We start from the raw sequence: 20,597 nt of genomic DNA on the forward strand, positions 1-20,597 counted from the left end.
ACTTGTGCTTGTGTCTTTTTTTTTTTTTTGCTCTGCTTCCTTCCTTTGGTATGTACACATGTAGGGGCTTAAAGAGATGGTTAGACCGATGAGGATGGTACATTATTTACTCAAATAAAATTCAAGTTAAAAACCGCGGCAGCAAAAATGTCAGTGATGGTTCTTTGACATCCAAGCCCATATCGAAACAGTGGTGGTTGTCAAAAATCTGGAAGAAAGATCAATATCCTGTGGTAGAGCTGTATTTTTAATGATTTCATGTTTCCGCTGTTCAAAGTGGGAGATGAATTTTACACATCAAGTCTTTGTTTTCTCATTATCATTATTCTCCAAGTGGAACCGTGCTCTCTGTGTCTGCAGCAGCTAGGGCAGTGCATTTCAACAGCACGCTGCCAAGCAGGATGATGAATGGTGCTGGTTAATCTTCTCCTGCATTATTGCATTATCATATGCCATTGTTCGTAAAGTTCTTATCTACTTGGACAGAACTGACACAGGCTTCACACTTCAAGCACACCTGCATTCTACCCTTTTACGGTTTCATATCCCTTCAAAGTTCACTCCCTTTACCTCCCCCAGTTCCTCCCTCCCATGGTCTTTCCCATCACCCCGACCGTTTCAGGACCATGGAGGTTATATAGATAGAAACAAAACCGCACAGGTGGCATTGTCAAGCATACTGTGTTCACTGTTTCCTGACTTTGGGAGGGGCAATGTCCTGTTTTCTCTCTATGCACATCTGCCCTGGAACATTTGGATAGCGTCAGCCTTTCAACATTAAGCAGAGTGACCATCACTCTTTCGCCTCTCTGACACATCTCATCTCCTCCCAGAGAAAAAGCAGATCTTGCACATTAAAATGATAAAACAAATCAGCTCTAACCATGCATGATCGGAAACAAAATGCTTTATTAGATGTGGCCAAGGAAATAAGGAACCGGCAGCATGGTGGAAGGGATTAGAAACAGAGGCTGAGGTGGTTAAGTTGGAAGCTGGTAAACAGATGTGGGAGGGTTTGTGGACCAAGTGTAATATGTCCAGTATATACTTTAGCTACAGAGTGAAATAGGGTGTAGGATGCATTTTACGACAATCCTATATCCAGACAGAGCGCTGATATTGGACAATAATGCAAAACCTCAAATTACATTAAATAATAATGTTTTCAAACAATCAATACCCGCATTTTAAAAGCCGGTCATATTGCAATGGGTGCACGTAGCAACTATGGGGATGCTATGGTAATGGTTAGAAAATGAAAAAAGAAAGAAAAAAAGACAAAGATTGTGGCTCTGGCAAATAACCTATGGCTAAAGTATGGTTAAACATAGTCAAGTTAACAACTTTGAGAATAAGCAGACTTTTTCCAATTCTTGCTCATGGGTAGACACCAAAGAAAGGAGGGAGAATCGCTGTGGATGTCCTGAGCTGCCAAGAGTAAAATAAAATAATTTAATCAAATTTAATTGTCCTTTTAATCTTCCATTTGTGTTTGCATGATAAATGAAGCCAAGCTTAAAAACCCAATTTCCATTTTTCTTGTTAGTAAATAGACAGTCACTGTTTAATTATGTGTCCAGATTTATATCCTATTTCTAATAAAAAATAAAACATAAATAGCATGTTATATTTCATGTTTTTTTTGTTTTTTTTTTCAAAGGAAGGATTTCACCAGGCCTCTTTAATGAAATCTGTCAAAGCCACCCATCAAAATCACTGGTCAAGTTATAATATCAAAGTAGCGAAACTTGTTTGACAATTTAGATGCAGTGGTCTAGTTAGTATAGTACAATATATGAATTAGACCACAGTGCCACTTCAGCTAGCAAGCTAAACTCAAAAAACATAAGTGAACCTAAAAGGTTTTTTTGTTTTTAGGATAATTTTGCCATGTGACATTTGATATTATAGACTTATTATTTACAGACTGACTTAAGAGATATCGAGAACGACTTTTGATTTATATTAACTGTGTTTTCTAGACGTATTGCTCAGTCTGAATATAAGCACCTAGATGCTTTTTCTACTTTGTAATTTTGACTCTATTATGTATTTGCTATTTTTTAGAGTGTGGACATTGATGGGGAAGATTCCTCTTGGCAATGACCTTTCTATGGACTCCTCTGTTCATATTGATTGCTCTGTACACTCCGTGATTTGAAACACATGTTCTGTAAACTATATATTTCAGTCAGATGAGTGGTGGCTTTTATCCTGAAGAAGGCAAGATGTGCCAAAAGATTGATCTATGGAATGTAAAATTAAAAAAAAAAAAAAGATGACATCTAAGTTATGAGTGTTCCACTTGTGATCTTTTAAACATATGGGAATAAGCTTACAGTTAAAAGAAGGGCCAACATTATGTGTTGGTCTGTGATATCATCAAGTGATAAAATAAAAACACAGGAGCAGGTCTATCATCATCCATTTTTTGGAAAATATTTTGCCAATATTTATTATAAAAATATAAATGTTTCCACTACAAATCATTTTACATTAGTAGACAAGGCCATCTACATTTGCACACGTAAACTCTCACACAGACACACGGGTCAGTCTTGAGACAGAAAATGAGGGATCTGGATATAGGGTGCATAACAGTATTGCTCTCTCAGTTGTCCCAGTTTTATAAAGTAAGTCAGAAACCAAAACACAGATAGTACTGACACATAATTTACTGTATGCTACAAAAAAGACATCAACATAGCGCAATATAATGTTAACAAATAAATAATAATGTAATCATAATTGCCTTTTTATTGTAGAAAAAAACAAAGCAGACAATTATCATTCAAAATAAGATAAAATATAATACAGATGATTTTTGTCTCTTTTTTAATTAAAAATGTTGCACAATTTTTTATTTATTCTTTTATACATACAAACATTTTTACAAAGAGGGATGGCCATGTACATATAGTGGGATCTGTAGCGCTAGTTGCTATCATTACGATGGTTTACATTATGTACATGCTAATTATAACACATAGCAGCAACAGCAGCATCCACAGGTAGACCAAGTAACAAAGGACCAACTGATACACTGAACAGGGCTGGATTTCCCAAAAGCACCAAAATCACCCCTGTCCATTAGATTAGCTTAGTCTATAGCCAAGGCAATAACATTTCTATTCAAAGTGCTCAAATATTGTGTACTAAGTGCTTGGAACAAGCTTAAAGATAGCATCCCCTTGGTTAAATATTACCCATCCAACAGCACAAAGTACCAAAGTGCCAGTTTAGAAATACTGGGTATGTGTTGCACTGAGGGATTAACTGGGTGACATCAAAGCAGGAAATTAGCATCTTTGAGTATGTACGTCATAGTACAAAGATCATCTAAGTTCTAAGGTGCATTTAGGAAATCCCATCCTGGACATATGATGTGCTAGGATACTATCTCCAAAAGCAATTATCTATTGGAAGTGTTGCATCTCTTTCGGGGCATATCCACACCTTGATAGTTTAGGGCAGTGATGGTAAACCCCATTCCCCTATGAGAACACAGAAAAAGGACCAAGACTTTGTTGAAAACGAATTAAAACTGGAGCTTTCTCCTTTGTGATCCCACCATGAACCAACCCTACACACAACTACAGGAGGCACTGTACTTTTTGCATTTCACACACCAGGATTTATGGATTAAGAGCTAGTTTTACACTAAACAAAGTCCTTTTTTACAGCAAATTTCTGATCAAAGAAGAAAATGACAGATCCCACGTGGCTTTAATTAATGAGTTATGGATTCAGACCAAAACAAACAGACTATAAGTTTACAACACTTTCAAAGAAGCTGAGTGATCTAAACCGACTGAACAGAGAATATATCTCCTCCCTTGGAAAAGGAAATTATACCTGGTGTTGTGTGGGGTTGATGATGCTAACCTGTCCTACCTACAGAAGGAACTCAAGTACAAACTCACTTCTAGTTAAAAACACTTCCGCAACACAACGACATCTGAAGCAGAGGCATGGATGACACTGCTTCATCTTATTTAAGTTCTCTTTTCTCTCTTATCAACTCCTCTCTTGCAGCTTCCCTCCCATCTTTCTTAACATGCACTCTCAATTCCTGGCTCTGCTCCATTTCTCTCTCATCTGTTTCCCCTTGTTAGAGAAAATAGAAAAAAGAACGTATACATCCTGAGATTTCACACAAAGGGTATTGGGTTGAGGGAACAGCACTAAAACTGTACAATATCTGCTCATAAGCACATAGAACATAGATGTCACCGTAAAGAAAATTCTGTGTGTGAAGTGTGTTATGGCCCCTGTACCTTCAAAGCACAGCGTTCAATACATTATACATGTGACAGACTCATGGCTTCCATACAATGACACTATTTAACTGATTATCATAATTATTGCTTTTATGTGACATGTCTACTGAATGCAAATGCTATAGGTTAGAGCTACAAAGTAAAATGGCTCGGTTATTGTCTAGGTGTGTCATACCAGCTCAGCTCTCTCATGGATAGAGACAGTAAATGCAGGTAGTTACAAGAAAATCTCACGTCTTCATTAGTCCAGGAAGGGTCCACATCCAGGTGAGCTGCTGTTGTTTGCCATGCTCTTCTACACAAGGCATCTCAGCCGTGTCACCGCCTCGTTCCACAGGCTGGTGGGAGGAGACTGTGAGCATGCCCATCCCCTTTTAGCTGTAAAGGGAAGGCTATGCCCTCCAGTTTGGCCAATATTGGAGAGCTCCGGCTTTTATGTAAGTCCAGTCCTTGCCCTGTATCCCACTCCAGTCCCAGTTTGAATCCCTGACCAGGTCTCACTGACCTTCTTGGCTCTCCTCTGATCTCTCTACCCTCCTATTAGTCTGTAAGGCATCTCAACTTGGGCATGGAGGGATGGAGGGTTGAAGAGTCAGCCAGTTAACTAGCTGGCAGATCTACACTGAACTCTTCCTGTTTCTCTGTCGGGACTTGATATCGTCTTTCAATGAAACAATGAAAGCCCTCATCTGAATCATATATTTATCCTCCACTTCCATCCATTTCTAGATTGGATACGCAGCCACTGTGTTAGAGTGCGATTAGCAACCACAGTCTGTTAACACAGACGGAAAGAAAGGTTCATATTTTAAACAGGTACTGGGCCATTCTTGGTGTGGGAATCTAGGGCTTTGAGGCTGCTCACGATCTTCTTCTGCGGTCCTACAATAGTCACTCCAACCTTTTTCAGATCCCTGGTTTGTGAAGGAGAGAGAGAGAGGAGACATAAAAAGGGGGAGAGGGTTGATAAATGAGACACAGTCAGAGAGAGAGACATGACAGAGGGAAAGATGGGGAGAAGAAGGATGCAAAGTGTGCGTTAGTGATGGAGGATATGACACCCGCGTGGCATTTAATGACATGCTCCCAGTGCTGCTCCCTTCACTTTCCCACGCAGCTGTCAAAGGACTGCATTTCCCAGAGGGCCACTGGGCTGCCACATTTCTAAAGGAGTTGTGTGTGTGTGTGTGTGTGTGTGTGTGTGTGTGTGTGTGTGTGTGTTTGGTTATTGCCTCCACTCTCCATCACTAACAAACAAGGAGGTGGGCCTGTGGGGCTACACTGACAGCAACTATTATGACTCTGTCAGTGAGGAAACAATGACATGCAAGGGCCACAGTGGTAGAAAAGACCTAGTTTCCTGCAGTGCTTTGACAGGGTAGGTATAAGGATGTGGAGAAGAGCAGCACTGGATCCTGTGTAGGATATAACACTCCAATTCAGATGTGTCTGACAATGTGTTAATACTCTTAAAAGATTAGTTACTGTACATGCATTCAAGTGTAAGAAAAGACCAATTGTGTATAAGAGTAGTTTAAGTAATTTAGAGCTACAGTGTCAGTTTCACGCGTGTTACGCATCATACACATCAAATACAGACAGTAGTTAGTCAGCTTAATTAAAATATTGAGCCCCATTTGAAACATACAGTAATAAAAACCTTAAAATGCATAGTATATACAGAGCAATACACACAGCATTGTTGATATTACAACATTCAAGAGGTCATAGCACATATTAACACTCATCTCTTTTGCCCATCTAGTAACATTGATATTGCGTTAGTAGAAGCAGTAGAGTTGCAGTTGGAGGTGACCGTTCTACATCAAAAACTTTCACCCTTTAAAATATTTTAAGTGTTATTAAAAACATCACAGTTATGTTTTTATTATTTGCAAGCAGAAGATTTAGTTTGCCAGGGCAGCCAAAATAGCAGACATTTAAAAAAATCTTTACCATCCAGAAAATCACAGACTTTGCTTCACTTTGTGTTACAATATAAAGGGATAGTTGACTCAAATCAAGTTATTCTTTAAATGTAAACTGTACAATTCATTATGTATTTCCCAAGAGTTTACAATAAAAAAACTACTTTTTTTTCTTTTGTTGTCGTAACAAACAACACCAGTATGCCAGAGAGACAATAGCTCTGTTTCCATCCGCCCACTAATAATGCTAACTTTTACGTACAATAACCAGCCTACTGTACACAGAAAACTTGTAGTATAATCTTCTCTGTATTTTGATAAATATCAAAATACATGCACATGCCACAAATGACATTTACAGAGTAGTGTCATCAGCAAAATTCCCAGAAATATATACTGGTAAAACTCTGTCATGCTATGTTTTCATCAGCAAATTTCAGAATATTCCAAATTTATTCTGTCTTTTGGCAGCTTGAAATTTATACGGATCTTTAGTATTCCAAGTGTCTTACTTTTGTTTAGTAGCATGGAAACATAGCTATTGAGTTGCCATTGAAAATTAACTAACTATCCCTTCACAATTCAGACAAGTGAAAGCCCATCAGTGGTTCTGGAGGTAGTTTACTGCTCCAAGGCGTGTGGGTTAGGCCCTCATCCTCCACCCACCATCCAGAGCCTGAGGGGGCGGAGAGGAGCTGGGCGTTAGAGAGTGGTGATCCCCATGGACGGCTCCCATTCTGGGCAAGTGGCGGGTGTGACGTGGACCTCCGTCAGAACCACTCTACTGAGACACAGCCAGGCCCAGCAACATTAACACATTAAATTGGATGTCATCATAATGGCTTTTCTCTAGAACATTTTAGTTGTAATAAATCAAGCTAAAACATTTGGCTTTACCTATACAGTATAAATGAAACATTTATGTTACAGTCCGAAAGGCATAAGAAGTGCCCGACTGTCACACCCGTCTGTGGTTAGGTTTAGGCAACAAAAGCACTTTGATTAAGGTTAGGGAAAGACTGTGGTTTAGGTTAAATGTAAATAAACATGTTGTGTCTGAAGTCACTGTGAACTTTTCTCTGTACTAAACCAGACCACAATCTTTCCTTACCTTTATCCAAGTTGCTGTCAGTGTCTAAACATACCATTAAAAAGTTTTAATAATGCTGTGGTCACTACAAATGGATATTGTACTGCAAGATCAGATAATTTTGTGGAAAACAAATATGTTGTCTGTGAACATTTTACTGATAGGTTCAGTATCAACGTATACTTGCCAATTAACAACACATCCTCATTATGTTGGACATGGTAGCAAAACTTTTATGACTTCAAAATATATAGAAAATCACATATTTATTGGTCCTAGTGGACAGTCTTCAGCAAAAAGTACAACTCTCAGCCAAAATCTACCATAAACCTGAAAAATAATATATGATAAATAATAAATAAGAATAAAAAAAAACATCAAAAGCAAAAATCAATGACTGGAAAGACATCAGCTTTTTTATAAACTATGGATTGGAACCACAAAGGAAAGGAGATCCTCCACCCATAGGCTGCCCAAAGGTGCAATGACATTTGCAAAACAAACAAGATACGACACACCACAGCATCAACTGACAAGACAAAAGTGTTAAGTTGTGACGCAATATAATTTAATGAGGAGATGAACTTGACGTCATATATATGATGATGTTCTTTAACTCAGCCAAAAAGTATGCCATGCATGGTTCTAGCTTCATTTTAGCTACATTTATAGCATCACAGCTACATTTGAAACATTGTCACAATGTCACAATAAATAATCTCTGTTGTGAGTTGGTGCTGGTCTAGTGAAAATTGAGAGTGAAAGCAGTTGTGTTGTCATTTTTTTTCAAAAATTGCATTATATACTGTTAAGCCACTGAATTCTCCTCGTGGCACATGAGTAGCTATGAGTGTATATGAGTTTTTTTCCTCATCTTAGACAGGCCTTTTTTATGTCAGGAAAGCCACATGCCTAATCTCTAGAACAGACAGTGATGATAAAATACATTACAATAAACAACTACAACATGAAACACATGAGGCATGATTTTAAATCAGAACCAGAGATAAGTAGTCAACATAAAGAAACACAAACACCGTCATATGAGACAGATTAGCAGTTGAAAGTTTCTTTCGACAGTGTGTGACATTGTTGACTCAACAATTCCCATTGTCCCACAGCAATACCTCTGTTGGGTATTTTTTTCCAGTTTAGTTAACAGTGAACCCTGGTGTAAAACATTTTTTTGGTGAACTGAAACCAAACAAACATAACAACCGAATCAACTTACAAATACATGTGGGCACAAGTAATTGTCCCATTTGTAGTGAGTTTCTGAAGCGGGACAGGGTATAGCTGTGTTATCACAGCCTGCATCAGGAAGGGTTGATGGGTCAGCCCTGATTTGCAGAGGAGCGCAAAGTGTTTGTATAGACTCTGAATACATATATACTGCACTGTACCACCTGCTTCAAATGTTACCATCCCATTAAATGGCCGTTATCAGTTGTCATCGGGATCATAAACATGTGGGTCAGCACAGTAGGCTGTTATCATGTGCCAGACCTTCATCATCATGGTTATAATACTAAACATAGAGACCAGGTTTAAGCACAAATACTACTTGGTTACATTTAAGGAAAGTTCATGGTTTTGGTTAAAATAAGTACTTAGTAAATGGGAAATGAACAGCTTTTTTCCATCTGAAAGTCTGATGATGTCACCAACGTCTCCTCACCTCACCTTTGCTCCTGTCACAATTACTACGGCCGCTAGAGTTTCCCTAATTATAAAACATAATTATAGGTCATAATAAGCTGCTTGGATAGACAACCAATAGGGTCGATGTTTACGGGAGAACAGTGGTGATGTTATCCACCTTCTGAACCACTGGTAGGTGGAGTTTGTCCCTTCTAAAGCATAATTGTGGGATTTATAATGGCCATTTAATGGGGTTATAACATTCAAAGTGGGTGACTATTGTAGTGTACTTTGTTGTGGAAGAAATTGTCAGTGTTTTATCACTTCAGACTGCTTTCCGTTGTCCAGCACATTAGGTCAAGCTCATCACCTCTTCAATCAAATACTTGAAATGAACTTCACATGCACTCTGCCAAGATGAAGAAAATAGTCCAAATGATGGGGTATTTCCTAGTCAGTCTATCCTATCCTGTCTCAAAAAAAAGAAATTCAATTACTCCAGCAGATGAGTCAGCACACTGCAGCCAAGTATTATTACTGTTCCTCAGAGGTCAGAGCATTGCCAAGCCATGTGCTGAATATCAAGGACTAGATTAAGACTGTACAAATCAATAGAGCAATCAATTCTGAGCAATGCATAGTCTCAGCCAAGGCTGCTAGTCATGGGTGCCTTAGCCTAAGCCTTCAGTGGATTAATATTGCAGTGATCCAGTTTAGCACCTAGCTACAGAAAAAAGCATTTTAGAACAATATGATTTCTTCAGTACCAGGTTACTCTGCTACAGTTCATCTGTGATGCATTTTGTCAATACCTAATGCGGATTTCCACCTGCTCTGCAATGTAAGCTTTTTTTGTTTTGTAACATGTTGACTGAAACAAATTATTAATTGACTACAGGTATGTGTGGATTAAATCTCATGAGAAATATCTATATATTTTGTGTTGTACCCCTGAGAGAAGAGACAGAGAAATTAAATGGCACTAAAACAGAGAAAACTAGAAAGGTACTCAGTAGAGTGCATACCTCTGCCAAGGCCAAACAATCATACATGTCTGTTTAACTCTGCTAAAGGAAAATCTAAGAAACTGATGAAAATTTTGAAAAAATGCCCTATTTGGCAATGTTGAGGAAAGGAGAAAAAATTCCTCGACCCGCCCCTTTGACCAGATCTACACCAAAATGCAATGGGTTCCTCCCTGGCCCATGCCTCATCCATCCACCAAGTTTGGTGCAAATTGGTTCAGTACTTTTTGTGTACTCCTGCTGACAAATAAACCAGGAGATAATAAGCTGGAGATAATAAGCTGAAAAAAGAATGAGAAAGAAATCAACATGAAAAAGCCTTATTATGGTTGGAATCTAAAAAATGTGTCCTTCACAGCAGTAAGCAAGCACTTTCCTCAGAGAAAGCTACACTTTGCCTCCTGTCCCTTTTTTGTCTTTGGTGTTAAGCTCCATTTAGCACTTTCCAAACAGTAGCCTTATGATATTAAATTAAGGGATCAATACAGAGCTACCAATGTGGGAAGTTGCCTTTGGTGAAAATATAAACTTTTCTTTCCTTCATTAGTACCATTAAGTGCCACTACTAGCCAACTGCTTTATTGACACCAACTCCACAACTCATCATTATTTCATTATTTAAAAGGACACACTACACATTGCTTCTTTCTAAAGCATTCAGCCCAACACTGTTAATGATTGCTGGTTTGTTAAGTTATAGACAGCAATTACAGCTAGGTGCTGTACTGACCACCCTTTCCCAACTGCCCCAGCTGCTGCCATCACCACAGTGAATGGCTGCTTTGATCACAATAATTAGAAATGTCCAATTATTTACCCGGTCACATTCCACATCAATTAAACCAGCAGCAGGCCAACAGAGCAAGAGGGGAAAGAAAGAGAGAATATTTAAGCACTTTCCATTGACAAAAAAGAAAATCAACGAAAAATAAAATGATCAGCTGTCCTTGATTTTCTCAAGTAGCTGCACTCTGAGCTGTAAATCTGAAGGTTTGTTCATCATGATAATCTCCTAGTCTATTATCACTGTGCTTGTGATTCATAGCTCCTTTCAGCCTGAGAGTACAAGTATCTGGCCATATCCTGTCAGCAGGGCCAGACGTATCTTTGTCTCTGGTACTATGTCCACTTTACTGAAGGAAACTGATTCACTAAACCCTATGTTGTGACAAAGACCTTGTATCTATATCATTTCCCACCAATATTTCCTCATACTACAAAAATGTATACGCTCAACCTCTAACAAAAAACATTTGTAATTTGCTTTACAATATATGCTCTGGAGGAATGGTAATTGCTGGATTACATACATTGTCAACATATTTGACATCAAGGATGTGTGAACATGCCTGAACCTCATGCTTAAAATCAGTGTTGACTTCAATATATACACAAAAACCACAATCACATTGTTATGGTTTGGAAATTAGGAAACCAGAGTTGCCTAAACATAACCATGAAGACATTGACCATACTTTAGTTGACAGGAGCAGATGTTGTAGGGAAAAAAATCTACATTGACATTGGACACTTTGCAGATACAGTGTGTTCAGTATCTGTAACACCTCTTCTTATTGTGTAAAAAATAAATCTGGCCAGGTCAACATACTTAGAGAAAACATAATGCAGGTCTTGCAGGGTGAACTCTTCAAATGTGATTTCTCTAGATTTGGCTTCTTGCAAAGAAGTTTTTGACAAACTTTGCATTATAATGTTCCACAGTATGGAGAGTGCTATATCTTTCAATCTCTCTATAGTTTCTCTCTTTCTCCCTCATGGAACTCACAACTTGATTTCTCTCTCTTCTGTTTTCTATTTCTGTATTTATCTCTCTTTCTTTTCATGCACTCACCTTCTCCCTCTGCGGTCATACTTGCCACACTGAGAGCGTGGCTAAAGGTCTGTCATTATGGGTTACAATGAGTCTCATCTGGACACTTTTATTTTTGGCTCTATAGTTTTCTTTACTAACTAAGAACAAGAATATCTGTGTGTGTGTGTATGTGTGTGTTCTTCACCAAGAACCTCTTCAGAATCCTGGGCGTTGCCATGGGTACTGGAGCCCTGTAAACACTTGTGACATGAATAGGCAGAGAAGCCTAATGGGTGTGTCTACGTTGTGTGTGTCTATGGTGTTGCCTTACTCTGTGGAGGTCTTGGCCAGGGTGTCACAGGAGCTGTAGCTGACCCCAGAGAAGGCCTCCTTGCAGGGCAAGGTCCTCATTCCATCCATCCAGTCACCCATCGTCCCCATTGAGGGTGCTTCTGAACTGCTCCTGTCCAACAACAAGTTGGCCGGCCTGAGAAGAGAGAAAAGCAGGAGTAACAAATTAATAGTCAAGGAAGAAACATGTTTCTTTTAGTAATCAGGTATAACATTGTCATGAAGTAAAAAAAATAAATAAATAAATAAAATGGAGATCATAGCATAGTTTCAGGAACACAAGGCCATTAGCACCACCCAGATCACCAGCTGACAGTCTATTACTGCAGCTGCCATCTGCTTTTCAGTCCCCCCCCACCCCCCGTGTGACTCAGAGCCTGCAGGTGGACACTAGGATGGAAACAGGGCTTATGAAATGTTATTTGAGCAGCGCCAACTGTAGCAGCAGTGTTAGCTGTAGTGTTGCAGGACTATTTACAATGAGCACTGCAGCAGCATCACTGGCGATAAAAGAGTGTACAGAGCACTGTCAGAAAATAGACTCCCTTATTGCAATGGGTGCTTTGATATAGGACGATTATGTGTAGTAGTGCGACTCGGGTTGTCTGCTTGAAATGGTTAGCAGGTTTTCCTTTATGGTTTCACCTGTGCATTACACTTGACAAAAATTTAATTTGGTAGAAGTTGTATCAATGAAAGTAAAAAAGCTGTGGGAATGGAATTGAATACAATTTTTTTGTGAATATGTTATGACATCATTTATAATCATATTTATTTATTTTGGGAGTAATTACATTTGTGTAATTTTATAAAAATGTTATAGTTTATGCATTTCAGCATACATAGTGTGCATACTGTGCTTTTATACCTGTACAGAACCAACCGTTAAAACAACACTTCTTGATCTGACAGAGCAGCACTCACACACACACACACACACACACACACACACACACAAACACGCAAACAAATACACACACACACACAGACTTTTGTGTCTATTGCATAAAGTCAACCTGCACACTGCCTTTGGGCTTTGAGCACAGGGGGGAAATCAAACCGTCACACAAAATATTTCCATTATATTTTTAACATATTCAAGGGCAAGATTACTAACAAAAGCTGCATCAGTTTCTGTCTAATTTCATTACTGTTGCCTGCACTACATGTACCATGCGGCAAAATGCAATATTAGACTTGAGTAGACTTGAAGGTTTCAATTCGATCAAATCAAATTAAATGCACTGCGTTGGGCTTAAGAGTGCTCAGTCAACAGTAGAGGGTGAAGGAAGGGCCGCAGGCACTGTTCTGACTAGCTCTGATTGATGTTTGCCAAATATGGGGGAAGAAGAAGGGCGAAAGAGGTAGACAGACATACACAGAGCAAGAGAGGAATATTAGAGCTAGATAGTGTATGGGCAGTTTTCTTTATCAGTGTCTAATCTCTGATGTCATGACTGATGCTTTGTTTTATACAAATATGGTTCATTTTGTTGTTGTGAAACCTGATCACATCAAGGCAGGACATGAAAAACTAGGTCAAAGCACATTAGGTCACACTGGAACTCATAACACAATGATCAATCAAACAATGCCCAAATAATGGGTAGGTTAGATCACTTTGTGTGTATATAGCTGAATTTGTGAATGGCATTTAAAACAAAGGCCCTCTTTTTTTGCTTTTATAAGGACACACTGCAACTGTCTTGCCGATTAGACAAAGGCACCTGCATAAAGAGAGGGACAAACACACTCACACACACACATGCACACATACACAAGGGAATAGAGCCTTGAGAACAAGGCAGGACAGGACAGGATAGAAAAAAGGGTAGTTCTCCCTCAGGGAATACTATTCATAGCCTTGTAAATAAATTCGTTAGAATACCAGGAAGTCCACCTCCGCCTGACTGATTTGGATTGGCAGGGACTTTTGGAGCCACTATGTGTGTTTGTGTGTGTGAAAATCTGAGAAATATTACCCAAGGTTAGGATTTTTCCAAATATTTGGAGTGTTTCTTTAATTTCTAAGTACCCTTTTTTTAAAAGGGGTATTGGAATTCAAAGAAAAAATTCAAATTAAATAGAATACAAATATGCTAATACACTTCATTAATGTAACTCTCTTGGGATGTCTTTTTCTTTTCTCAATTTTTAATTGATGATCATCTTATTTCACAGACTCTGCATTTGTAATTTGGAATTGAGAGATGCAGGGGCAAGCCTTTTTCTCTGACATGATTGCCAAAAACAATAATAATGTATGTGCCTTGTTTGCTTTTCTAATCAATTTAAGTAGTATGACACAATTTGATCCTATCAACCAGAAAACCTTGAAAGACATTAGACAACATCTGAAAACCTCCTCCTGCTGCCTTGATATTCTACCAACAGACTTCAGATCTTCTACAAATTGTCAACATATCTCATGTCTAGGTGTGTCCCACAGTCCCTGTGAACTGCTGTCATCCAGCCACTCTTAAAAAAGGAAAGCAATTTAGACACACCACTCATGAACAATTATAGGCCCATATCAAATCTCCCATTTTTAAGTAGAATAATTGAAAAAGCTGTTTTTTCAACAGCTGAATAACTGCTTGGCACTAAATAACTATTTTGATGTCTTCCAGTCAGGATGTCGACCACACCACATCACTGAGACTGCTATTGTTAAGGTCTTCAGTGACATCCATTTAAACACAGACAGTGACAGAATTTCAGTCTCAATATTACTGGATCTCAGTGATGCATTCAACAGTCTACCACAACATATTAATAGACCAACTGGAAATCTGTTCGGGACTTTCAGGCACAGGACTAAACTGGTTTGAATTCTACTGAAAGGACAGGGACTACTTTGTTTCTATAGGTAATTACACATCTGAACAGACCAAAATGACATGCAAAGTTCCCCAAGGCTCAGTTCTGGGGTCTCTACTGTTCAACATTTACATGCTCCCACTAGCTCACATTATGGAAAACCACAAAATATGTTACCATAATTATGTCGATGAAACTCAAATATAACCATATCACCATGGCCCCCACGGTGATATGGTTATATTTGAGTATATATAGTTATCATACAAGCTCTGACTAAGTGCATTAAACAAATCAACGATGGAATGTGCCACAGTTTTCTTCAATTAAAAAAAGATAAAACTGAAGTAATTGTTTTGGAGACGAGGAGAACGATGAAAAGTCAGTGCTCAGCTCCAATCAGTAATGTTAAAAACCACAAACCAAGCCAGAAATCTTGGTTTAGTCATGGACTCAAACCTGAATTTTACAGCCACGTTAAGACAATCACAAAGTCAGCCCACTACCACCTTAAGAACATGTTGAGGATTAAAGGACCTATGTCTCAGCAAGAAAAAATTTGTCATGTGTTTATCTTCAGCTGACTCAACTACTATAATGGTGTGTTTACAGGTCTCTCTAAAAAAATCCATTAGACAACTGCAGCTGATTCAGAACGCAACTGCTCGAGTCCAAGACCAAGAAAGTGGAGCATATCACTCCAGTTCTCAGATCTTACACAAACTTCCCATCTGTCAAAGAACTGATCTCAAAATACTGCTGTTGGTTTATAAAGCACTGAATGGTTTGCGGCCAAAATACATTTTTGATCTGCTGCTACGTTGTGAACAATCCAGACTCCTCATGTTGTCTGGGACAGGTCTGCTTTCTATCCCCGGAGTGAAAACTAAACTTCAAAAAGCATTGTTCCGTTTTTATACTCAACATATCTTGAACAAACTCCCTGAGAACCACAGATCTGCTGCAACTCTCATTCCTTTTAAATAAAGGCTGAAGACGTTTCTGTTTGCCACTGCCTTTTATTAAATCAAATAATTACACGTTTCTTACACTCCACTGAAACTTTTACTCTTGTATTTCTTATTTTTATTATCTTTTTAACTCTTTTTAATTTTTATCTAAATGCTTTTTGTATAGTCTTATAGTCTTTTACATTTTGTCTTGATGCCATTGTGGTTGAAATGTGCTGTTCAAACAACCTTGCCTTGCCTTGGTACACTAGAATCATTCTCTTTTCATGTTGATAGAATATATTTTGATTTAAAGAAGAAAAATACAATCAAACGAACGTTTTAATAGAAAATCATCGAGCTTCCATCAAGCAACAATGTCAGAAACACCACACTAAGCCTACAAAAGTGAGATGACATCTCAAAAAGAGACAGGAAAAAAGAGAAAAAAAGGGGAGAAAAAAGATGCATTTGAGGTGGTGGAGTGGGTGTTGTTACAATGATTGAGTCCTTTCCTGCCAGATCAGAGGCCTGTCAAAATGCTGAGGGCCCCCCTGAACCCCCTGAGGAGACTGGTTAGTAGGAAGAGGGGGGAATTGAGGGATACACGGCGGGGGTGGTTTGCAAGAGGGGAAAAGAAGGAAGTGTGTAAATTTAGAGAAAAAAATGCAAAAACGCTAGTTACTATTATATATATAAAGATATATAGATATATATATATAGATATATATTTTCTTAAATATAGTGTAAAGGAATGATTATGAGGGTTGTGACTTTTGATATATACTTGATGCAAAACAAGTTGGGACAAAAATTTAGATATATCCATAATGTCCTAGATTTTAACTTTTGGGCTTATGGGATAAAAATGTTCAGCTTTTTTTTGTTGGATTATTGATCCTCTCCTCTTCTGTATCCTCTTCTGTCTTCTTCTTTTTCTTCTCTGATCTTCTCTCCCCCTTCATCCTCTGCTTTCTTTACCCCTCTCCTGTCTCCTCCGAGAGGTAAACTGCAAATGACCTTGTTTCCCCTCCCTTATCATTTTCTTTGTTTCCTTTGTTGCTACATTTTCAGCAACATCTCACGGCAGCTCAAGAGAAAAGATGATTGGAGAGGAAACAGTGAAACAGAGGGATGTGATGAAGGGGAAAATAAAGAGAAAAGAAAACATCTGTCTGATGGCAGAAGTGGGTTTCAAAACCCCTCGTGGACTTAGCATCACAGAAAACACCCGCTTAAACAGAAGGAAGTATGATATAAATACACCGGAGCGAGAATAAATTCTATCCCCCTTCTCATTTTCATTTCTCTTCCCCTCTTTTGCTCAATCTTTCATTCTTTTGACCTCTAAATAACCAGGGCTGTGTTGTCTCTCGTTTTTAGAGCTCTCAAGGGTGGATGAGGAGCAGAGCATGAACAGATACATGTGGGTAGGACAGTGTGGGAGGAATTCACCTCTCCCTGTGTTACTGGGACAATTCCAAGGGTGTTCCTGGGAGAGTTTAGACCAATATACAGGGCCAGTGTTAGCCCCTTTAATTGAAATTCTGATACATGGCCATTAGGTATCTTCTGCCTCTGCTGGATATGATGAATATGATGTAGTTTTAATCAATAATACTCAGGTGTGCTGAGGGAAGTTATTAACCTAAATTGATTCAAGTGTGACATTTTGAATTTGATTCCAGTCTAGAATGCATGATTCTTAATCTGAATGCTTGATTTATATTACTAGCCAGAGTTTCCATGTAGAGTTTTAGTGGTGTTTAAGCTTTATTTGAATGTATAATACACAAAATACTGATATTTGGCTAAATCAAGTCAAAAGTTTTGTTCTACGGTGCACTGTATCTGCAGTGCTTGGTCTCCATCTTGTGTCCCCCTCTCTGTTTCCTATACTGGCCAACTTACTCAGCTTACAAATTTTGATATTTTTGATTTACTCCACTGATGGATGATGGTTCCCTACATGTGCCTTTTTATATCCTCATATCTTTGCATAAATATCTGCGTTCTTTAGTACCCTTAACTGGTTTCCTTTCACCAATAGAAACATTTTTTTTCCATTCCAAGGCCCAACCTTACTCTACAGGCCAAGATACACACCAACTTAGATCTCAGCTCAGTGCCATCCCCTGCCAAAGCCCTGGCCCCAGTCCCTGTTACTTTCTCCCAAGCCCTTCACCAGGGAACTCTTTTTTTTTTTTTTTTTTTCAGCTCCAACCTTGTTTCAAGACCAGTCCTAACTACTGAAAATGAACCAAAGACTATTATTCTCTGGACAGAGTTTGTTACAGTGAAGAGTAATATTATGGATTTGAATTGTTGTTGCACAAAGGCTTGTCACTATTCAATGTTTCCCAAACCAGCTACATCTGTAGGAGAGCATTACTGACAACTGCAAATTTCTGTTGATGGACATGTATTTAGAATGAGTACTAGTTGTATTCAAGCACTGTGGTTGCAACCAATGCCGTGCTTTGTTGATCACAAAGAAAGTCACTGATCTCATATGTTTTAGACAACCTGTAAAGCCAAAGGGATAGACAGTGGCCCCTAACCCTGACTTGATTTCTGTTGGCCCTATAATTAGTCTCTGACGGCCAGCCTTGGCCCACAGACTCCAGTCCCTCTATATCCACATGCAGGGACACTAAACCCCTGCCCAGGTCCCTCCCCCAAAAGTCTCCAGATGCTCTACACCGGTCCCAGGCTTTGGTCCAGGCTTTGTAGAGGAGGGGGTGCTTCATTAACCAGCCGGGACAGCCCTGAGACAAACGAGGTGTGTGGAGCTGAGTGCAGCTGCCCCCGCTGCGCAACTGCCGCCACCACACACCCATACGCAGATACACACATACACACACCGTCTCATAAATCACTGCAGCCGCCTCTGTCGGCCAGCCTGTGCTCGCCCAGTGTTAAAAGCCAATCAGGAAAATTACATGCAAACTCCATGGGACCTATTTTCACTTTCTTAAGAAATCATTAGTCACTGTTATGAGCTTTGACATCTCCGTAATACCCCTGCCTTCTGCTGCAGACCCAGCGCCTGTCCCCCTCCCTGCCCAGAATTGACAACTGTACATGGGCTGTGCTGGTTCCCCGAGGCCCCCTGGGAGAGAATGGTGGTCCCAACAAAGGACAGAAGTGCAAGGGAGGGTTAAAAGGAGGGAAAAGTAAATGAAAAAGTAGGGAGAAATATGTCATTAGACTGCATGAGAAAGACAAATATTCATTAAAATTGTTTAAGGTAAATAGAAGGGGAGGAGAGTGTTGATAAGTGGAGCTGATTTTCACATAACACAGGAAGCAGGAAGGCAATGTTTATGTCAAGCTCCTGTACTGCCTGGTTCCAAAAACAAACCGGCATGCGCCAAGGGAGGGAGAAATGTAAATCTAATATCCTTTTTCTGTATCCCTTTGTCTTTTTGTTGTCCATTACATTAATAATGGGGAATTGTGCTCCATTTGTGAAAAGATATGGAAGTGCTATGACCTGCAAACTATATTTAGTATTGGGTTTACTGGAGCCAGGTGTTAGTCGGATACATAGGAACCCAAGATGAAAAATGCAGCAAGGAAACAGTAAGGATGGTTGTATCATTTGTGCTATCAAAAAATGCTGAACATAGAAGGCAAAACAAATAGAAGTTACAGTATTCAAGGTTTACCTGGATGTGGTGTTGGCCGTGATTTTGAGGCTACCAGGGTTGCGGATGAGTTTATCCAGGATGCTGACTATCTGTTCAAACTTAGGCCGGTTGTTCCTCTCCTTCTGCCAGCAGTCCAACATCAGCTGGTAAAGGGTAGCTGGGCAGTCCATGGGCGGGGGGAGGCGGTAACCCTCATCGACAGCTTTTATTACCTTGATGTATTAAATAATATACAAGATTGGAGAAATGACAGATGAGATATATTCAGAATCAAAACATCTGATATACTCTATTATAGTAGTTACTGTTTTTTACATCATTAGGTTTTTACATACAGTATAAAGAAGTATTCTTCTGGAAATGTTCTGTGCATCATTAGTGGTTGATTACACATATTGAACTTCTATGATACAGTAGCTGATGTGTTAAGATACTGCATTGTTGGAGCTAGTTGTCTTGTGTTAGGTGTGTTGCATGGACCTTAGTCCATGCAACACACCTAGATCCTTCAAAACACACTCAAATCCACCCTCAGCACCTAACACTGCTTCTTTAACCTTAAATGACTTATAAATTGACTTAATATTTTCTTTCTAGAGTTTCTAGAGTGCCCAACTGCATCTGTGAGGCTGCATTCCCTTGTTTCCCTCTTATGTGCCATAAGTCCATTCACACAACTCTTAACACACCCTAAACATCTCATCTAAAGCAGTGGGAGTTGCTGGTGCCTTCACTTACTTCCCATCAGTGAAACTTGTCCAATGTGCCAAGCTGGCAGCACTGTTGCAGTGGTGGGTGCGCCACATAGACATATCTGCTAAAGGAAGTTAACAATTTAGCAGTACTTACATCCTGATTGGACATCTCCCAGTATGGCCGTTCCCCATATGACATCACTTCCCAGAGAACAATGCCATAACTCCAAGCATCACTGGCTGATGTAAACTTCCTGTAGGCAATAGCCTCTGGTGCTGTCCACCGAATAGGGATCTTACCTCCCTGAGAGACAGAAAGTAAGAGACAGATTAATCAATCATTTAGTTCGT

General features: G+C 39.2%; 1 protein-coding gene across 4 annotated transcripts in view; it reads right to left on the reverse strand.

Moving 5' to 3' along the window:
* Positions 1 to 2,800: 2,800 nt before the first annotated feature.
* The window catches only part of epha3 (eph receptor A3), a 100,218-nt gene continuing 82,421 nt past the window's right edge, over positions 2,801 to 20,597 (reverse strand). Inside the window, exons 14-18 of one of the 4 annotated variants that reach the window (XM_040148133.1) lie at positions 20,401 to 20,550; positions 19,570 to 19,763; positions 12,109 to 12,264; positions 6,875 to 6,884; positions 2,801 to 5,194 (exon numbers count right to left, since the gene is read on the reverse strand). In XM_040148133.1, the coding sequence (XP_040004067.1) occupies positions 5,042 to 5,194; positions 6,875 to 6,884; positions 12,109 to 12,264; positions 19,570 to 19,763; positions 20,401 to 20,550 (663 nt within the window). In that variant the 3' untranslated portion in view covers positions 2,801 to 5,041. Of the gene's footprint in view, positions 5,195 to 6,874; positions 6,993 to 12,108; positions 12,265 to 19,569; positions 19,764 to 20,400; positions 20,551 to 20,597 lie in introns of all 4 variants that reach the window. The other 3 variants (XM_040148137.1, XM_040148136.1, XM_040148135.1) reach the window with 3 other exon arrangements.

Source organism: Xiphias gladius, chromosome 16 (genome assembly GCF_016859285.1).
Source record: "Xiphias gladius isolate SHS-SW01 ecotype Sanya breed wild chromosome 16, ASM1685928v1, whole genome shotgun sequence".
In the NCBI taxonomy this organism is placed as follows: Eukaryota; Metazoa; Chordata; class Actinopteri; order Istiophoriformes; family Xiphiidae; genus Xiphias; species Xiphias gladius.